This window comes from Candoia aspera, chromosome 4, assembly GCF_035149785.1.
Source record: "Candoia aspera isolate rCanAsp1 chromosome 4, rCanAsp1.hap2, whole genome shotgun sequence".
NCBI lineage: Eukaryota > Metazoa > Chordata > Lepidosauria > Squamata > Boidae > Candoia > Candoia aspera.
In genome coordinates, this window is record NC_086156.1 from 85,829,140 (window position 1) to 85,850,264 (window position 21,125).

Below are 21,125 nucleotides of genomic sequence, written 5' to 3' on the forward strand. Positions count from 1 at the left end.
AGGTCTGAGGCCAAGAGGGCAAGAGGAAATGGTAGTTCAGACATGGGGAGAAAAAAATAGACAAATGTCTTTTTCAGAGTGAAGCAGCACAACCATCTATTTTCATGCAAGTTCACTGGATGTAATATTATGTGGGAATGACCTTGGGAGGCAGAAGGAAGAGCCACAGCCTAGCCAACCGTCATGCAAAAGGTTTGTGCTTGTTTTCTGGGCTGCTTTGAAGGGCCAACCCTGGATGGGAATGGCTTCTGATATATGGTGTTCAGTCCTTCATCTGCTTTGCTTGATATCTAACAAAGGAAACTCTTAGCTGCTCCAACTGCTGAAAGTATTCTGCCCTTCCTTATAAGTACCTTTAAAAACAAGGCGCACAACAGACAGACTTCCTGCTCTGTAAGCACAATAAAGCAGCCAGTAACTGTTCCTTAGGCTTTTTGAACCTAGCCAGCTGGTCTGACCAGGCAATAGGTCATGCTACTTAGTGAGAAACTGAGGCATAAACAGATGAGGAACAGACGCAGCTAGCTGGAGTTCTAAAACCAGGCCTCCGGGAAATAATAGGTTCCATAGAAATTAATCATTCATAATACTAATAATAATGGTATGCATAGTGCCTTTGTTATCATTAGTTTAAGTTAAGACACAGATATCTATGTTTTATGCCTAGCTGGCTCCAACACTTAACAGTTGAAGGTAGAAACATACATAAAACCCAGTGAAAAAAGTTTGCCCATCCGTCTTGCAACATGAACCAGGATGGAACATATTTCCTTTAATGATAGGCTGACCATATGTCCTGTTTTGAATGGGACAGTCCTGTTTTTTTAACATTTCTTGACCGCCCCGTCGTTTTAACATAAATTTCAATTTTGTCCCGTTTTTTAAAAACGTTGGAAGCCGTTGTTGGGAAAAGCGGGAAAAAATTGAAATTGAAATTGAAAAGGAGGCTGACTTACCCATTGGCAGTAGTCCTCAATCTGGCGGGAAACCTACAGCGGGAACCGCAGGAACAGCTGATTGGCGGTGAGCAAGAGGAAGAGTTGCTGCCGCCAGTCAGTGCAGTGGAAGACGGTCGGAAAAGCGCGCCCAGCAGAAAAGAAGCCGATTGGCTCTCAGGCCAAAACGGCGGGAAGAAAATAAAATAAAAGGGCGCGCCAGAGAGGAAGAGGTTGTCAGGGACAACCGTTCACTACTCCTCTGTTCCTGTCCTCTTGTGCCAGCTCACTGCTGCCCTCAGCCCTCCTGCACTTCTCCAGCCTCCTGCCACCTCCTTCCTCTCCACACCTCCCCCTCCTGCACCTTCCCAGCTTATTGTTGATAACTTTTTAAAATCTTTTTCATGAATACAGAATATTACATAAGTTTAACCCCATCCCGTTCTGCCATCCCAATGTCCCGTTTTTGTCTCAGGGAAATACGGTCAGCCTATTAATGATGTATGGTAACGTTTGGGAAATACTAATATTACTAGTAGTAGTTTCAGTTGACTTTCCCTAATACTAGAAAAAGCCCAATTTGTAGTCCTCTTTAGTTTGTCCTCTCTCCAAGAAACCAAGAAAATCAAACAGTTCTACATTATCAAGATTACTTAGTCTTACTTGCAAATGCAAAGATCTTTTCTCAAGTAGACTTACTATATCTGGGCTGCAAAAATCTGGACAACCACAGGGTGCTAGCAAGGACACACAATAACCTCCATGTCTTTGCTACTGGCCATCTGGATATTTGCAGCCCGGATATCATAGACTCCATCTCCAGCCTAACTCCATTTTATCTTTCTTAGGAAAGGAAACATTCCTTAACCAACCCGTCTTCTCAGAAATGCAGTAGTTAGAAAAATAGAAACAGGTTTGACCTGATCCTGTAGAACGATTTTAATACAAGCAATAGTAAAGCCCTGTATAATGCACATACACACATGCGTACAATATAAACAACAAACAAATTGACCCTGAAGAGGGACTTGGGGATAGTTGAAACCGGTTTGCCTAGGAGTCTCAGTTTCAAGGTGGCATACCTATGTTTGGAGACTAAGTTCCCCAGAGCACTGTGGTTCCTACAAAAATTAATGCAATACCTGACCACATACAAGTGACTAGAAATCATTTTAAAATGGTATGAAAGTGAAAGAATTACAAGGAATTTAAGAGAAATTGATTATGTTCCATCAAGTTGGTGTTGATTCTTAGAACTAAGGACAATAGTTCCCATATTTTATGAAGCTTCAGTGAGGTTCCATGACTCAGCAGCTACCAGGCAATCCCTGTCTTAACATAAGACAAATAATTCTTGGTAATAACCAGGATGCTTCCTAGTGGCAACTGGATCTGTGTCAGCTGCAAAGAACGATCCGTCTATTCTTTAGTAACAAGTATGGATTAGATGGCCTTGGTGATTGAAGATACACTCCAGAATTATGGCCACCTTTTTAGAAGTTGCTTCAAAGGAAAATGTGCACTGGTATCTCAACTTTCTCACAGCAATTTCTCTCTGGGCATTCAGTTCCCTCTAGACAGCAGAATAGTGTCATGTCTTCCCTCCAGACAAATTCATTTTTTTAAGATGAGTCAGAAGAAGCTGCTGCTTTAACCTAGAGGCAGCTTTAACCTCCCTATGATTATTCAGTCTTTCTTTCAATGAGTTCACACAACACACTACATCAAAAAATGGCTGGCTACTTTGTGGTTCAGGAAGTTTTCTGAACTGAGCCAGTGTGTCAGCTTATGGCAGTGTGGTTGTGTTTATGCTTAACCACATCAAGGAAGAACCTACCAGCTGCATTTGTATAATATGCAATGCTTAGCTTAAATCTTGCTTCAGTTTCTTGAAGCTTAATGTGTTATATGAAATCAGCCCATTTATTTAACTGTAGTTCAGCGTGTTGTGTGAACTCAGAACATTACAATAACCAAGTTAAGCATGCTGTATAAATACAAGCTGAGTGTATGAATGGGGGCAATTAATTCTGTAAATCATGGTTAAACAATGAGTTACTCTGTTGTGAAAACACACTTTACTCTCAGCAGCATGAACTGAGAATATGACTGCCACTACTGTATCTGACTTGCTCACCAGTTGTATCCTTCCACACTGCATCACCTCAGTTTTCCCCAAGTTATACCCTTTTGATGGCTACTTATGCTCACACAAATCACTAAACCAGGATTTCTCAAACTGAAACAGAGAGGGGTCACTTTTTTAAAAAGCATATCATGCATCTGCAGGAAAAGCAGGAGCATGACCACCATCAAAGCATACTGTGGGTTTACACGGGCACAGCAGAAAGCCAAGCCTGAGCGCATTTTGAGAGATGTCTAAACTCATTTTGCGGTGAGTAGATGGCTTCCCACTGGCTGGTGGCTTCTGGCATGGTGTGTACATCATAGTCTTTGGAATCTCTATACAAGTATATGTGCTAGTGAGGTTCAATAGTTTTCTACATTTTTTTTTCAATTTCTAGACTTTTAAATAGAAAGGCTGGTAAGGATGAGGGGTGCTGTAGTACAGCACATCAAAAAAGCACAAGGTTGGGGGTAAACTGTTCTACCAGCATGCTCACTCTCTGACTTTGAGCAAGAGTGGTTAATGCAGTCCCAGAACAAAAGATGTTCACTTATTCTTTTCCTGCTCTGTCACTCTCTCTCACTTGTGAATTCACACACTGCACTGATTTTGCTAACGCAGGATAAACCACAACTGGCTGGTTTCATACATGGTAGAAAGACATCAGCTTTGATTAATAACCCACAATAACTGAGTTAACACATTGCATTGAGCCACAAGGATGCTAAATGTATTATGGCCTAGTCTGATGCATGAAGCCAGGAACTATTCACACAACACACTGCCTACTTTGCTTATCCATTGTTTACTGAATAAAATACAATTGGCAAGGTTCACACAACATGCTAAGCCATAAATGTGGACTTATCAACCACAGTAGCTGGATTCATACTGTCTGGGCTGAATGGATTACAAGAATCCAGCCACTGTGTAGTGGGTGGGACAGGTAGGAAGCAACTAAAAAAGTTACTCTTTCCTTGGACAAGGTGCTGCTCCTAGTAAGTCCAAGTGGGTCCCAGCTCTACTACAATGACACCTGGGCAGTGCGCAGAATCCTGGAGTTGGGAGGGCCTTTAATGAAATTGAAAGCACCCCAAAAGAGGCTGCCAAACCTCTGCTTGACACAAATCCAGCAAAGGGCACTCATCCATTCACAGTAGCTGCTCTTTCTAGGGCTACTCCACTGAGCAAGAGAGTAGGAACCCACAGGTACTGCCCTTGCTCATTCGCAGCTTCTAGATGCCCAACCTGCTGCCCACCAGATGTGTTGGTCTTCTCTCCCATGCCTCAGCCTGCTTGGCCAAACTGGTCCTCCCCCAACACAGTCCGAGGGCATATAGGTGGGAGATGCCTTAGGCTTCCCTAGAAGAACTCAGAGAAGTCAGGCAGGGGGTCCAAGCTCCTCCAGGACCCCATTCTTAGCAAGATGGTACCCTCCTGTGAAGGGTTACTGGGATGGTTATTGTTGATAGCTTACTTTGGGAGGAAAACTAGCAGCGTCAGGCACCCTTCTTCAGTATTTGGGCTTACTCTAAGGAGAACCCCATCTCCTCTGATTCCTCAGTATTTCTCACAGTTTTCCCCAAACGGGCAATTGCATTCATCCAGGCCTATGTCGACTCCAATAGGCATGATTTCTTAGAGAAGTTACATTAGATTCTCACAATCCTGGATTTCTTGTTTTCGACAAATCGCCTTCCTAAAAAAAAAGGAAAGGAAAGGAAACCAAAACCGCCCTCCTGGTGGTGGTTCCTTTGGGCGTACGTGCACGTGAGCCTCTCGGGAAAAACCCTTCGCATCGAGAAAAACATTGCTCCCTGACTAAACCAGAAGGAGGCGTGCACAGTTGAAGATCTTTGAGCCACGAAATCGAAACTAAATGTATGACACGGGAGGAGCTTGTAGCCTTCCTTGTTTTACCGATTGAAGCGGGGATCCCGTTGAGAAAGAGGTAGGTAGGTACTCTGATTGGGGAGGGGGGCCCGGCGGTCGGGAGGGCGCGCGAGTTCTCTTTCTCCCGGGGGATAAAAGTGGCGAAGTCTCCCGCAAGTGCTCTCCACCCTCCAGATCCGAAATCGAAGGCCAACCGAGTAGCAGTTCCTTTTTGTGGGATTTCCATACTATGCAGAGCAATCTCATGTTTATTCCGAAGTAAATCCCCCTGCCCCGCACTTCCAGACGGGAAACGGCCGAGGATTGCCGAAAAGGATTCTGCAACTATTCCGACTTCTTTTATTTAACGGTGGGAACAGCGGAGGGCTACGGATGGGAGAGGTGGTTATTTAGCTGACCCAGAAAATGTTGTGGATGAGAAAAGGCTATTGCAAGAGGAGCAGTGCCTTGTTTAGAAGCACGGGGGAGCAGCCTAAATTCAGTACCACTTAGAGCTTTTCTCAAGCAACTGCCCTATAGATGTGATTGGACTACGATTCCCATGCTGATGAGGGAATTCCGGAAGGTGTAGTCATCAGATCTCAGGACAGGTGGGGAAGTAGTAGGGCATGGCAAAGGATTTCAAACAATCCAGAATATTGCATGCCCAAAAGTTCTCTCCATGCACGGAGAGCATTCCTTTTCCAGTGCCTTGTGATTCATTCTTCATTCATTCTGTTATTCTGTCCTCTTTCCCCACAGATTGAAACTGTGACACCACATCTGCAATCCTCAATGGGAACTCAGAAGCCCCTTATTGTGCCCTGGCTGATAGAGCAGTTGGACACCCAGCGATACCCAGGTGTGTCCTGGCTCAACCCAGAAAGAACGCTCTTCCGAGTGCTGTGGAAGCATGGCTCACGCCGGAACGTTAGCCCGGAGGATTTTCAGATCTTTGAGGTAAGCTTGTGGAGATTTCTTGCACTGTTGGATGTGTGTTGCATCCCATGCCAAGGGGATGATGACTCTTCTGGTTCAGTATATTTGCATGACACCCAATTAGGGAAGTCTGGTCTGAACTTTCAATCACAGAGGTTCACTTTATCTTCTTTTGACTCTGCATTCTTTGGTTGGTGGTAGCCAGTATTTGGACTTGCAGGTGAAGTCTGTTCATGTTTAGCTCCTCTTGATGGCTCTCTGCATTATGAACCTTTTGTTGTCGTTATGGTCCTTTGAGTCAATCTGGACTCCTGGTGATTACATGGACAGGTCTGTCAGCCCTACAAGGTAGACCAGATCAGGAAACCCAGGTCTGAGAGAGAATGGCCCAAAGTCACCCAGCTGGCTTTCATGCTTAAGGGAAGAGAAGTACTCAGGTTTCCCTGCTCCTAGTCCAGTTCCTTTAACGCAGTGTTCCTCAACCTTGGTGGCTTTAAGAGGTGTGGACTTAACTCCCAGAATTCCCCAGCCACCTCTGAAAGCCACCAAGGTTGAGAAACACTGCTTTATCCAGTACATCAAACTGACAAGTCTTTGGGGTTGTTGCTGAATCCCTAAAGGATCCTTTCCCAACCTGGGGCCCTTGAGATGTGTTGGACTCCCATAATTCCCCAGCCAAGGTGGCCAAGAGCTGAGGTTGTTTAGTATTTAAAGGTCATCATGCTCAGAGGGCACCAAGGAGAAAAGGTAGCGCTATGGCAGAGGTGCACGTCTGAGCCCCCCAATGGCTTTTATTGTGATAGAAAGGAGAAGCGATTTGAGACATGACTGGAGAGAAACAAAATCAGCTATGTTTAAGTTTCATTAAGTTTTTGTCTTGACTACAAGAGAGGACTTGGCCTCCAAAAGGTTAGGTACCCATTGGCTAGAGCAGTTTTTCTCAATCCCAGGAACGTGCTGGCTGGGGAATTCTGGGAGTTCAAATCCACACATCTTAAAGTTTCTCATGTTGAGAAACCCTGTGCTAGAGGGGGGGGGTGGACAACCCTGGAGTGGCATGGTGTGGAAAAAAGACTGCAGCTAACGACGTAACATGGGCAGAGCAGAGATGCCTCCTTTTTTCTTAGATTTGCAGAGAAATAGATTGGAGCATTTTATGTGTGTGGGGGGGCATGCAATGTATGCACAATAGGGGGAGAGCTTTTATCACTGTGCCATCTTGCAGATTTTGACATCTCCAAGGGGGGTGGGATAAGTGACATAATGTGTGTCATCATGTGAATGATATAACCAGCATCATTTGCATGTTGGTGTCATGGCTCATTGATACCATGGTGGCTTCTGCTGGACCCCTGTGTCCCTTTGTCAACCCCACTTGGTAGACCGGACCAAGAAATCAACCCAGGGAGGCTAAAACTACCTTTCATTGAAGCTGGCTACAATAACAGAATCTTACAAGTCTGATTATGTTGTACTTCCTCCTGCTACTTATGGTTCAGTGAATTACGGAGGTGTCTGTCTGAGCTGCTTCCTAATATTATCTACCTCTTGTGGACTTGATCTTATGTCCATCAGGGTCATCTCTCTACACCCCTAGATACCGGTCTAGACATCTGATTACCGAGCCATATAGTTTAGTCACTTTCAGAGGGTAACCTGTTAGGTTTTTGAATCAAAAGCTACAAAGAGTATTATGGTTTGTTAAAGACTAAGAAACTTAATGCTGCATGAACTTTCCTACATCATAGGACTTGGTTTCCCCAACCCGCTAAGCTTTAAACCATGCCTTACAAATTGTAGCGGCTGGATTCACAGAGTGCACTAAGACAAGACAGAAGCAAGCCAGATTTTGTGTATTGTGTGAACTCCGTCACATGCTGCCTTGGCGGGGAGCATGGAGGAAGAGAAGCCAGGCCTGGCAATTGTGGAATGTATTGCGGTGGGTTTACCTACCCCGTGCCTTTCTGTCTAGGACTGGGCCATTGTTAGAAACCTTTACAACCCAGGAAAGGATCCTCGGACTCCTTCAGAATGGAAGAGGAATTTCCGCTCTGCCCTGAACAGAAAAGATGGCATTGAGATGGTGGAGGATAACAGCACTGCCTCTGAAGATCCTCACAAAGTGTATAAAATCAACCTTGATATTGCCAGTAAGGAATTAACCTCAGAAAGGTCGGCAGCTTCAAATGACAATGTAATTTGAAGGAGGGAGGATTGTGGATCGGAGTGAAAGAGCACTTGTCTGTTATTTCCTTGCATAGATCTAAGTGGTCCGGTTCTGGGGGCAGCCAGTGTAGAGGCCAGCGATGCACCACTGATTCCAGTTGAAAGTAGGAAGTCAAGTGGGGTGAGTTCATCTTCTAGTCAGGTCAGTGCTTCTCTGTTTCACCCACCTACAATACTCTCAGGCTCCCTTCCTTTGCTGGAGCTTTCCAGACACTCAGCATAGCTTGTTGCCCCCTGGTAGAATGAAGTGGTGGCATCTTCTTATACCTTTAAAGGTTTAGCTCAGCACCACTTCCTCCCTTTCCAACAGCTTCTCCAAAGGCTGGCTTTATGCTTCTCATGCTTAATGCTAGGTGGCAGTGCTTACTGGCATGAACTGCATTTCTGTCCTGAGCAACCTTAGCTCCCAAAATTGCTTACACACTAGAATGGAAAAATGAGGATGGAAAGAAGAACCTGGGGCTGGATATCACCCAGGATGGAGAGGGAGGGCGAGGGACTAGATAATGTTTCTGATCTTCCATCCTGTTCTTCAGGATGAAACACTGGACGATTTGTTGAGTTCCCTGGATCTCTCCAATCCCGATAAAGGTGAATGATAGGGATCAAAAGGATCATATAAAATATTTATTTTCATGAAGGTAATCATAATAAGTGGAGATACCATTTGTACAGATTGCAACATATAACCTTTAATAAAACAAAGATGAAATCTTCTGAGACTCTCTCCTTGGAATGGTCAGAAACACTTCATTGATTTCAATACAGACAAATAGAGTTCAAAAAGAATTGCGGAAACCAGGTAGAACACTTAGAGACTTGACCACATTTGAAATGCTTATAACACAAACATAGAATATCTGTTGGGGCTTATATATATATATATATAGTTGTCACTGAAATACAATTCATAAACAGAACAAGTTAAGCACTGTATGTTTAAATGTATGCAAAATCTAAATTAATAGGCAACAATGGGAACATCCGCGGAAGACAAATTTACTTAGAGAAAATTAGTGCAAGTTGTTTTTTTATCTAGGTTGACAGCTAAAATGGATGTTAATGTAAAAAAAAAAAGTTGAAAATTTAATAATCAGATTGGAGAATTTTTTATACCAATCGAGAATATTTGTAGCTCAGGGTTGAACTGTGGAGTCCTTGGTGCTCTCTGAGCCTTGTTGAAGTGGCACTGAAGATGTTGCCTAGTCAAGTAATGAAATGTCTGCAAGAAAACAAGGCTCAGCGAGCACCAAAGGCTCCACAATTCTTTTACATCTGGTAGCAGTGTCATAAAGCCCAGCAATTTTGGAAGATTATTCGCCACAAAATGAAACAAATTTTAAGTATTGATTTTTCTATCTCACCAGCATCTTTAAGTTTTATATTCCTACAAAGAATACTGAGTTGGCTTTGTATATGATAACAGCTACTAGTATATTTTATACTTTCCACTGGAAATGATACTCAGTTCCTTCTTTAGAGGACAAGCAAACCAAGCTCTTGGTGTATGCATTAATGTCAAAATAACTACATATTTAAAAAGTCTAATTTTAACTTAACCTGGAAACCATTTATAAATTATAATTTTGCACATAGACTTCTGCTATACTGTATCCAGTGTTTGGGTTTCTCTTAACATAAGTTTTTAAAGCTCTAGATTTGTCTAATTAGTTACAGAGTCAACCTCAGACCTTTTCAGATTAGTTGGAAGTCATTATTTTGATTAATGATCCTTATATTGGCTGTTTTTCTTTTCTGACTTTATTTTAATGATAGTTTTTAAAGTGCCAAACTGATGTAAGATTACCTTTATGTATTGTATCAATGAAATGTGACTAGTAGAATAACAAAATGTTTTTTTTTCTTAACATTTTGTAAATTCTTACCTAATGTTTGTAGTTTGTAAATTCCATTTTTTTGTTCTTCTCCTTTTTTTTAGTTGTGTTTTTAATCATCTTTAAAATAAAATGTTAAAAAAGGATCAAAAGGTTGGGCAGGTGCTTGAGAAATAAATGGTCAGAAGGGAGGGAGCAAATGATGTTATTTTGCATTTTTAAAAAGTTTTGTCTTGTGTGTTTTGATGTGAAGTTTTCTTTTTGTCTCTCTGTCTTCTACAATACTTCACTTTTGGCCCTAGGAGAAGACTGTCCAGAGTGGTATAAAACTCTGTCTCCATCCCAGTTGGAACTGACTATTACTACAGTACCAAGGACCCTATTGGAACAACCCAGGGGAACCAATGAATTTGGTAAGCTTCCGGGATCCAGGGGAAATTCTTAGCTGTCTTGTGGTCAGAGCAATTCCTTGTACACAGAATGGTAAACCAAACCCAAACGAACCATATTGACTTAATACAGAGAATGAACTTAGTGTTGAGCTTTGAAAACTGTTTTATGCTTCAATGTTGTGTGAACCAAGACCTTCTCACCTTAGCATCATATGCCAATCCAGACATTGTAGAAAGAAAATCATAGTAAGAAATACAAAGACTTTTTATCCCTTCCTCCATTTAGGAGGAATAATGATGTGATGCTGAAATCTCCATTTTCACATAACATAAAGAGTCCTTGTTTTCTTAATTATTGAGAAACACGAATGACATTTGGAACAAGAATTGGTTTGGGAATTGGAATGTTCTAAAGAAGCATTGTTGGGGGGGCGAAGAATCCTCTAGTACAACAGTGCAGAGAAATACCATAAAAAAGCCTAACAATCGTTGTCCAACTTGCTTTCTACCTTTTGGCTAAGCTGCATTTTTTTTTTCCTTTCTGAAAAAAATGTTCAGAAGAATGGAATTGATCTATCAGAAAAAGTAGAACTTTCAGCATCATTTTATTGAATATTTTCAAGCAGTTTTCTTTTCAATCTAAGCCTTTGTAGAGGGATGGAGCATAAATTTTACTAATAAGTTCCACTCCAGATACCAAATCCTGCCCATGATGGAGCCAGTTCTGGCCAATAATGTTTGAGGATTGTGATAAATTATGCAATCAGAGTAAAACTTTCAAGCTACAGTTCTACTAGATAAAAATCTGCTTGCTCTCTCAAGATTTGAACCCTAGACTCCTTAAAGCAGCATCTTTTCTGACCAACAAATTGTATTAAAAGGTGTAACCTTTTATGAGCTGCAGCTCACTTCATGAGATAAATAGAGTGGCTAAACTGATACAGGATTTAAATTGAGACAAGACCCTGGGGGATGGGGGGGTGGGGAGGTAACTGCCCAAATAATGATGCAGGAATTGTTGTTCTTCCAGAGATTTCCACATCTCAGTACTTTAGGTTCCTTGAATGAATGTAGCTGTGTGCCCACAAGTATTAGTTTCTTAATATATATATTTTTTGTTCGATATTCAATTCAGGGATAGGGGCAGAAAATGCGATTTGCTGTGGAGGCCTACCTTCATCCAATTTAGAATTGGATCCACCCGTTGTCACAATCCCACCAGTGTTACAACTGATTGCGGCCCATGAGTTTGGTAAGTTTCCTGAATCTAGAGGAAATAATAGGTTCTCTTGCAGAACAGTGGTGAGAAATTTTCCTGTTTTGGGTAAAAGAACCCCAGCATTTTAAGAAACTGGAAAACCTAGGGCCCTTCAGATGTTGCTGAACTACACATTCCAGCAGCCCCTGCCAGCACAGCCAATACTAAAGAGTGCTGGAGGTTGTAGTTTAATAAGATTTGGAGAGCCACAGATTTCCTGGCACTAACGTACTGCTGTAGTAGTAGAATTTAAACTTTCTTAATTTTTGCCTGTTTTACAGCTGTACACATTTTGTGTGTGGGTGAACTGAAGTTGCACTAATAAAAATACTGCCTCAGCCTTGAGAGTTTGGATTTCTTTCTTTTTAGAGACAGATTTTGAGGTTCGGACTTTTTATCGGGGCCGTCTGGTCCTCAGTGAAGTCTTCAGGAATTCACAAGGCCTGTGCTTTGTGCCTCCTGGTGTCTCTGGCAATCATCCTGATTTGGCAGATGTTACACTGCCTGACCCCACCACTTTGAGTGACAAGCTGCAAGCATCGCACACGCTTCGGCTTCTGCAAGGAGTGGCACCAGGTGTGCTGCTCTGTATCAAGGGGAACCAGTTGTGTGGCATGCGCCAAGGCATTTACCATGTCTTCTGGAGCCAGTCTGAGATGCCGGGAGATGGGGTGCCGCACGGATTGCTACTGAGGAAACAGTTCGTTCCCATCTTCAACCTGCAGCAGTTTGTATCAGGTATGCTGAGGTGACCCTTACCCGTCCCCTAAGAGCTCTTGTCCAGATGTTTCTGCTAATTTTCCTTATGCTAAAATAACCACTGAATTATTCCACGGCTTCATTGACCTTTTGCTATCAAAAGACGGCCTGGGGTGCACCCATTAATTAAACCCCAAGTAATACATGCAGTTTGTCCTGGAGAAAATCTATCTGTGTGGTTGCTAAGAGTCAACACGGACTTGATGGCACATAATCCATGCAATGATGTTGCTCAGGCAGCAACCCAAGATTGGCATTGCCCTGGGCTGACAGGTTAGAACAGGACATTTCTGATCTCCTCCCGCAACCGGACAGGGAAACCGGCTTAGAAGAAAACCATTCTGCCTAAATAATGGGACATGAGGGAGCACCTTCTCTATTCAGGAAGCCTTTGGTCAAAGGGGCATTTGGTCACTTTCTTGTCCAGTAAGAGAGAGGAAGACGCTTAATCCTTGGAAGAAGAGCAATGACAAATCTCGATAAAATAGTTAAGAGCAGAGACATCACACTGACAACAAAGGCCCGCATAGTTAAAGCAATGGTGTTCCCTGTAGTAACATATGGCTGCGAGAGCTGGACCATAAGGAAGGCTGAGTGAAGGAAGATTGATGCTTTTGAACTGTGGTGTTGGAGGAAAATTCTGAGAGTGCCTTGGACTGCAAGAAGATCCAACCAGTCCATCCTCCAGGAAATAAAGCCAGACTGCTCACTTGAGGGAATGATATTAAAGGCAAAACTGAAATACTTTGGCCACATAATGAGAAGACAGGACACCCTGGAGAAGATGCTGATGCTAGGGAGAGTGGAAGGCAAAAGGAAGAGGGGCCGACCAAGGGCAAGATGGATGGATGATATTCTAGAGGTGACGGACTCGTCCCTGGGGGAGCTGAGGGTGTTGACGACCGACAGGAAGCTCTGGCGTGGGCTGGTCCATGAAGTCACGAAGAGTCGGAAGCGACTAAACGAATAAACAACAACAAGAGAGAGGAAAGTGCATTATGAAAAAAAAAGGGAACTTGTTTTTGGGGAATGAAGGATGGCAGTCTTGACTCTTAGGGTCCTCTTGGAAGACTCAGTAGTGATGCTTCTAGAGTCAGACTGTGGGTTCATTTCATTCAGTATTTTCTGCAGTACTCGCTAGTGATGGCCTTTGGGTGCTTTTAATCTTTTATGTATCTCAAGTTGCCAGAGATTGAGTCTGGCAGCCTTCTGCAAGTGTTTGGTGTAGATCCCACCCCTGAGCTGTGTATCATTATTACAAGGCAAGTGAAGTTGATCATATGTTTCCTTGTCTTTTCCCAAACACACAGGACATGATAATCATTACCCGGCTAATTAGCTACTTCTTTTGAAAGCAGAGGATCCCTAATTTCACTTATAGCTGAGATTTTGTTTATATTCAGATGTTGGGACAACTCCCATCAGTCCTCAGCATTAGGCATGCTAGCAGAACCTGTTGAAACTAAAGGTCCACTGCTTCCCCATCCCTATCCTATCCTTCCCCATCCCTATCCTAATAAAACAGCAAAGTCTTTATGAATATTGGATTGGAAACTCCCGTTTTTAACATTAATAGTCATATAGCAGTCTTTTGCAGCCAAGAGCCCCATTCCCTTAGCAAAAATATGTCAGGTGCAGAACCCAGAGGCTGATTTCATACATGCTAAACCCAGGTTAACAAAACATAATGTATCATACGGTGCTCAAAGAAATAAAAAATGTCATGCGAAGGCTTGGTTCATCTCAGATCTACAATCTACATTTACAAACTGCAGACCCCATTTTAGTGTAGTTTAGCATGTTACGTGAGAGTGGGGCTGCCCATATTCCCTCCCTCCCTCCCTCCCTCCCTCCCTCCCTCACACAGATATGCAACCAGCCTGTATTTGTGCATAACATTTAGACTATGATTCACACACTATGGAAAGCCATTATGGGATTTTACAATTGGCTAGGGGGCGTATGCAGGGGGCGTGGTGGCTCAGTGGTGAAGACGCCAGGCTTGTTGATTGGAAGGTTGCAAGTTCGGCGGTTCGAGAACCCAAGCCCCACATGACGGAGTGAGCTCCCGCACTCGCCCCAGCTCTTGCCAACCTAGCAATTCGAAAGCATGCAAACGTGAGTGGATAAATAGGTACCACTTTGGCGGGAAGGTAACAGCGTTCTGTGACTGTCATGCCGACCACATGACAATACTGGCTCTTCGGCCATGAAACGGAGATGAGCACCACCCCCTAGTGTCGGACACGACTAAAGGGGAACCTTTACCTTTAGGGGGCATATACAGGCTACCTACATCTGACTTACAGCTGTGTGCCTGTTCTTGCCATGCCTTTCTCCAGATCAATGGTCCATAGATAGTTGAACTTCTTGGGAAGCCATGGGTGGGTGTGGGTCTTCATTCATCTAAACTTGTAGAAGTGGTGGCTATATTGATTTTTTCTAAATTCTTCGGATGTCACTGCTCCCTTCTGTTAAGCTTGAAGTATCTTTGGGAGATCTTGGTGGTGTAAGCATGATTTTCTTACCATGGGCAGACGCTAATTGGGGAGCAGGTTTTGTATTTTCCTGTGGTGGGCAACCAAATACAAGAAAAAAATCCCTCCCACCCGTCTTTCTTTCCTTAGAATTGATTGGATACATTGAGGGGCGCAATGGCTCTCCGAATTACACTCAGTGGTTATCCTTTGGGGAGAAATGGCCTGACTCTAATCGCTCCTGGAAGAAAAAACTGATCATGGTACAAGTAAGTGCCTGTCCTAAAGTCTGCTAAACGTATACATGTACACTCTCCCAGTATGTTTTTCTTATGCTTCTCCCAAGGAAATATTTTTATGTGCAGCTGTAAAATAGATTGGACGCTTAAGCCCCAAATGATGTGAAGTAAACCACATTGTAGTTTAATTAAAGAGTAACATGCTTCATTAGTAAGAGAGCTATGAAATGCCCTGCGCTGGGAACTGAATTTGGCATCTCCACCTTTACCAGAACACCTAGCACACCTTTTAGACAAAATTTCAGTATTAATTATTTTAGTTATGATGGTTTAAATTGTCATTTTATCAAGTTGTTTGCTACTTTGAGCACTTGATAAATAGAAAGGACACAAACTGAATAAATAAAAACACAAGTGCAATTAAAATTGATTTAGGGGTATGCTTTTCAATAGACAAAGCTATCACTTCATTTTTTAAAAAAATGATCCTGCAAACTAGAAATCTATTAAAAACAGAGGCAGCAAAATACACTGGCATGTTCTATTGCAATATATTTTTCCTGTCCTGTGTGAAAACTTACATTTTGTCCAAAGTCCAATTGGCATTACACTTCCTCTAAATACAGCTGCTTAGTTTGAGATTCCTTTAAGCTTTTGAAAATGGAAGCTGAGACTCTGAAGCCAGAGGTAAATACTGTATGCTAATATTCACTGAATGTGAAACTGGAAAATTAATAGCAATATAAAATACAGTATATTATTCTTCAGAGTTTCTGTAATTCTCCTTATAATTTCTACACAAAAGAGAAATTGCTAGTCACTATGGAGATGCTGACAGGATGGTGTTGGTGGGAAACAATCCTCCATTTTTGTATAGATTTAAAGGAGTTACACTTTGAGAACCAGTATCTGATTGGCCTGTTAGGGATTCTAACTCTAATCTTTTCTTGTCAAAATCAGTTCCACGGCCAAAATGGGGTTTGTCTTTTCTACTTATCTGTGGCTCAATTCAGACATAGTTTGAGGGAAAATTAACTCTGTATTTACAGTAATGTTGGCCTTTTTCTCCGAGTGCAGAATATATAGTTTGTCTTCAAAGGAGGGTTGGTGCACTTGACCAAAAGAGCACATGGTAGTCCCCTTAGAACTGAAAGGTTCTCATCCCTGAGTGGGAAGGAAGAACTGTGTCTGTACAGGCTATTTACTGCTTGCTATCAACTGATTCAGTGATCTGATTCACACATTGTAATTATGTACCATCAAGTCAGTGTTGACTCTTAGCAACCACATAGATTTTCTTTAGGGTCACACATTACACTAAGGTATAATTTGTTTACCCGTAATTTATTAAGTCCAGGGTGGCTTGATTTACACAACACACTTAAGCATTAGCATGTCCTGTATGTGAACCCAGCCTTTGTTTGGGTTCTTTTTTCCTATTCTCCCCTTAATGTTCAGAAGGGCAGTTTTGTTCCATGTTGCACTGTGTTCTTAGCTCAAAGCAGTTAGAAGATGGGAGAAGCAGCTCTCTCTCTCTCAGCTTTGAGCAAAACTATGAAGGGGAAAAGATTCTCCTTGTGGGGTTAAATTAAAGCACGTCTCAGAAAAGATGGTTGTTCTCCAAGTGTTTCCAAAACTCAGCAGCCAGGGAACAGTCCTGTTCTTTTGGCTGCTCATGAAGGAGCCTTTCTTTCAATCTCTTTCTCACATTTTATTCATCCCCACGTTCTGATTGGGTGTTCTTTTTCCTCCTTAGCCTCTGCTACTTGTGCATTAATCCCTTCCAACTTTCTAGGGAAGTCCAAAAGCAAACAAAGCCGTCCATTCTTCAAGGGCCACAACGGTTGTTGCAGCGCGGTGAACTAAGTTGGGAAATAAACAGGGTGGTGACCCGGTGGCCTTCGGATGTTGACAGTAGCTCACATCCTTGAGCATTAGCTGTGTTGGCTGGGATTGAAGCAAGTTGAAATCCAGTATCTGGCAAGCCAAAACTTCCCCACTCCTCTAGAATTCCATTATGCACTAGCAGAAGTCATAGAAGCTAGACCTACTTTTACAGAGTAGCTAGGTTCAGAAGTCTAGGGACGCGGTGGCGCTGCGGGTTAAACCGCTGAGCTGCCGATCAGAAGGTCGGCGGTTCGAAACCGCGCGGCGGGGTGAGCTCCCGTTGCTCGTCCCAGCTCCTGCACACCAAGCAGTTCGAAAACATGCAAATGTGAGTAGATTAATTGGTACCGCTTCGGCGGGAAGGTAACGGCGTTCCGTGAGTCATGCCGGCCACATGACCACGGACGGGTCCTTAGGGACAACGCCGGCTCCAAGGCTTAGAAACGGAGATGAGCACCGCCCCCTAGAGTCGGACACGACTGGACTTTACGTCAAGGGAAACCTTTACCTTTACCTAGGTTCAGAAGAATTGAAGCAGACCATATTTATTTTATTTGTGGCTTAATATGCCATCCAAACCCAGCGATTCTAACCTATAGTTTACTGGCTACCACAGGACTGCATACCTTCTTAGTACACTTAGGTCTTTTCTCCTGTCACATTAAAATTTAGAATCCAGTTTTTCACACTGAGAAACAATTTAAGGTTTCTGAAACAATACCTTTGGGGAATCTCTGAAGGGCTTACCCAAAGGTTTGAGGGCCACACTAAACTAGAATATTGTGAGTTTTGAACTATTCAACAAGCCATAGCTCGACGTGTGTGAATCAGGTCAGGATCAGATTCCACACTGAAAGCTCTATAACTGCAAGTGTCAGAAATGACCACCTTTCAGTAGTAGAGATGAACAAAATTTGAAGAACTGACTATAAGCAGCAGTTTTTTTCTCTCCTCCCTTCTCCCACCTCTACACCTAGATAATTCCCAAAGTTTTAGAACATCTTTATGAACTGAGCCAGATTCATGGGGCATCATCATTAAAAGATAACGAACCAGACCTAAGGATTTCAGATCCTCTACAACAACATTGCTTTCTGGAGCAGCTGCACAAATGGGAAGAGAAGATGGAAATAGAGTTTAGGAGCTAGCTACACAATACTACATGTTGTCCAGTCAGAGTCAGCTCCCTTTGGATTCCTCTGTTCTACAGCAGGATGACATTTTGCCTTTCCTGTGAAAAGGTGAACACCAAGAACTGAAATGTAGCCTGGAATTCTACTGGACCTTTTGAGTCAATTGAATTATTGCTTCCCTTCCACCCCCCAACCCCCCAGCCTTCTGGTTTTGGGTCTGCATACTGTCTAGAATGTAAAAAATGTGTTTGGTCTAATAAAATATTGCTCAATATTACCTTTATGGGCTGAAGTTTTTTTTAAAGCTATTTCCTCCTTTTCTTGCTGATGTTGAGATACAGACACCAGTTTTGGTATTAGACAAACCAGATTTATCCATCTGAATCCAGCCACATGTAAGCATTAATAGCTTTTTTTACAGCTTCATCTAGTCTATACACTCTTGATTGCATCTGGAAGATTGAGAACTACACTAAGGCCTTTGCTGGTTTTAGTTCATATAGTTGCTTAGTTCCTTTACTATCTGGTTCTTAATTCTGCATTTGCACATGACACTAAGCCAAGAATCCTAGCTTAACCTGTGATTGAAGTCACTCCACTTGGCATGTCACGATGTCAGGAAGAAGACAGATGATGTTATGCACAAACTCAGAAATATGGTTGAATGCACCCAAACAGGCCAGGATTTGTAAGTTACCCACTTACAAAACTTATAAAACAAGCATCTTAGCTTGTCCGAGCATATCTAACTATGATCAGAGATTCACATAACACAAAGCAATTAATCTGTTTCCCAGCTAGGTGAAGGGAAGAGTGAATGGATGCATGTACCAGTAGGCTATACATATGCATTGTGGTTAATAAAGCTTGCATTCCCAGCTCAAGAATATATAATTATTTCCAGGATCAACCAAGCATAGATTAATTTTAAGCAATACATCTTTGTAAAAAAAAAAAAAAAAGCCTTTGAGTCAATGTTGACTCCTGCTGACTACCTGGAATAGTCCCTGCAGATTTTTTGGCAAGATTTCAGAAGTGGTTTGCCACTGTCTCCTTCCTAGGACTGAGAGTGAGTGGCCCAAGGTCACCCAGCTGGGTAGAGTACCTAAGGCAGGACTAGAACTGTCTCCTGGTTCCTAGCCTTGTGCCTTAACCACTACACCAAACTCTTTATAAAATTACTGTACAATAAATATATTGCATAAATTAAATACATTGGAGGGAAAGACTGGTCTCTGTCCAGCTTCAACTTCTAACCCATCAGGATTTTGAAGGCAGGAGCAAGAGTTGCAAAGGGGTAGAAACACAAACTGTGGGGACAGCAGCTCTAGTAGACCAAAGCAGCAAGAGTCATGCCTCTCGACCCTGGAGATTTAAAAAGCCATCTATCTTGATGGCCATTACGTCCAGAAGTAAATTCCAAACATTACGCACTCTGAAGTAATGCTTTTATTTTATCCATCCTGAGTCTTCTGCCAAACAAATTCTGATGGATAATCCTAAATTACAGAAGTTGAAGTTAAAAAAAGACTTACCTGGACCACATTTGTGTTTCTTCTATGTCCACTTCTCAAGTTTCATTTTTCTGTTCTAAAAAATCCTAACATTTTTTCCATTCCTTCTAAGTGCTGCAAAAGCCTGATCCAAGTTGGCAATGCAACATGACTAAGTTGTATATCTTCAACAAATGTCCACATTGCCCTTCAAAGTATCCCTGTTCTCCACTCCTTCACCTAGCACTTCTTCCAGTAGTCCTCTGCCACAAGTCAGCCCTTATGCCATTCCAGTTAGTCTCCTTGCCCTCCCCAACAGAATCATCCAGACAAAAATTTACGTTTTTTGAGAAAAGAACAGCATTCATTATTCAGAAAGTTATTTTTTCCACCAGAGGTGAATGTAGAGATGCACAGGCTTATCACCCAACAATCACCTTGAAGATGGATACAGGAAATTACCCAATACTCATCTCAAGATCTGCCCCTCCCTTTCAGAAACTATTGTAATCTTGCCTGAGATTCTTAGTTTCTCTTATCCATTTGGCTCAAAGATGTAAGTTAAAGCAAGCCATCAGTTTCCCCCACACTCTTAACCCACTCTACCTTACATTTCCTCCTGCACACTAACTTTTTCAACAGATGCCAGTTTACCCTAATTCCTATAGATACATTTCTTTGGTATGTTAATGCTTATACCATAGGTAGAAGGGGCTTCATAGGCCATTGGGTTGATCCTATTCAAAACAGGTACATCAGAAATACAGCAACCCCAAAGTGACTGTCCAGAGTCTGATGATCTCCAAAGAGCAGAACCAGCTAGAACCAATGAGCAGAACCAGCTAGAACCAACAGAATTCCACTGTTGAACTGCCCTTACCTTTTGAGAATTCTAATGTTTGCCTACTCTCATCTCACAGGTCTAGTTGTGCCCTGCAGTCATGACCACCTTCATTCCTCTCCAAGTTACCTTTCACCTTTCCTCATTGGTCTTGTTCTCCCTTCTGTTTACAATCTGAGTCTTCTTCTTCTGAACCACTCCTATTTTCAGACAAGCACAGGCTTTGGACTACAGACTAAGCAAGGACACAGGATTTTGCTAACCATGGATACGGGACTGAGAGCAGTCCAAGACAGCCACAAAAGACATGTTGGGCTCCAGATCTCTCTGATATGGAGAACATACAGTAGGTGGCTCTAGCATGACATTCACATGGACAGCTAGGAGTCCAAATCCGAGTGCTGCTTAAAGCTAAACACCTGGATTGCCAATGCATTACCCACATCGTCAAGAAGATGGTCCTTCCTTACCCTCCAAATACATAAAAATCGTTTTAATAGGCCAACTGGGAAAGGAGTGTTTGTTACTCCCAAAGTTGGGTTAAATATGAGAGTACATCATTGCAGTTACTTACATCATTTCATAGTATATGCAAATTAAACAATTTGCATGATTTTACCTCAAACTGATATAAATTGACACAAATACATTATGCAAATGATGTGAATTGCTGCAGATGTTATAAAATTAGCATCAAATTAATGTAAACTT

The 21,125-nt window shown here is 42.4% G+C and overlaps 1 protein-coding gene across 1 annotated transcript; it reads left to right on the plus strand.

Annotated features, from left to right (window-relative positions):
* The first annotated feature begins 5,709 nt into the window (after positions 1-5,709).
* IRF3 (interferon regulatory factor 3) lies at positions 5,710-18,327 on the plus strand. Its single transcript, XM_063302073.1, has 10 exons — positions 5,710-5,895; positions 7,847-8,024; positions 8,136-8,242; positions 8,637-8,691; positions 10,241-10,379; positions 10,534-10,573; positions 11,423-11,579; positions 11,955-12,323; positions 14,972-15,090; positions 17,925-18,327. The coding sequence occupies exons 1-10, from the start codon at positions 5,731-5,733 to the stop codon at positions 18,093-18,095; spliced, it is 1,500 nt and encodes a 499-aa protein (XP_063158143.1). The 5' UTR covers positions 5,710-5,730; the 3' UTR covers positions 18,096-18,327.
* Positions 18,328-21,125: the final 2,798 nt, after the last annotated feature.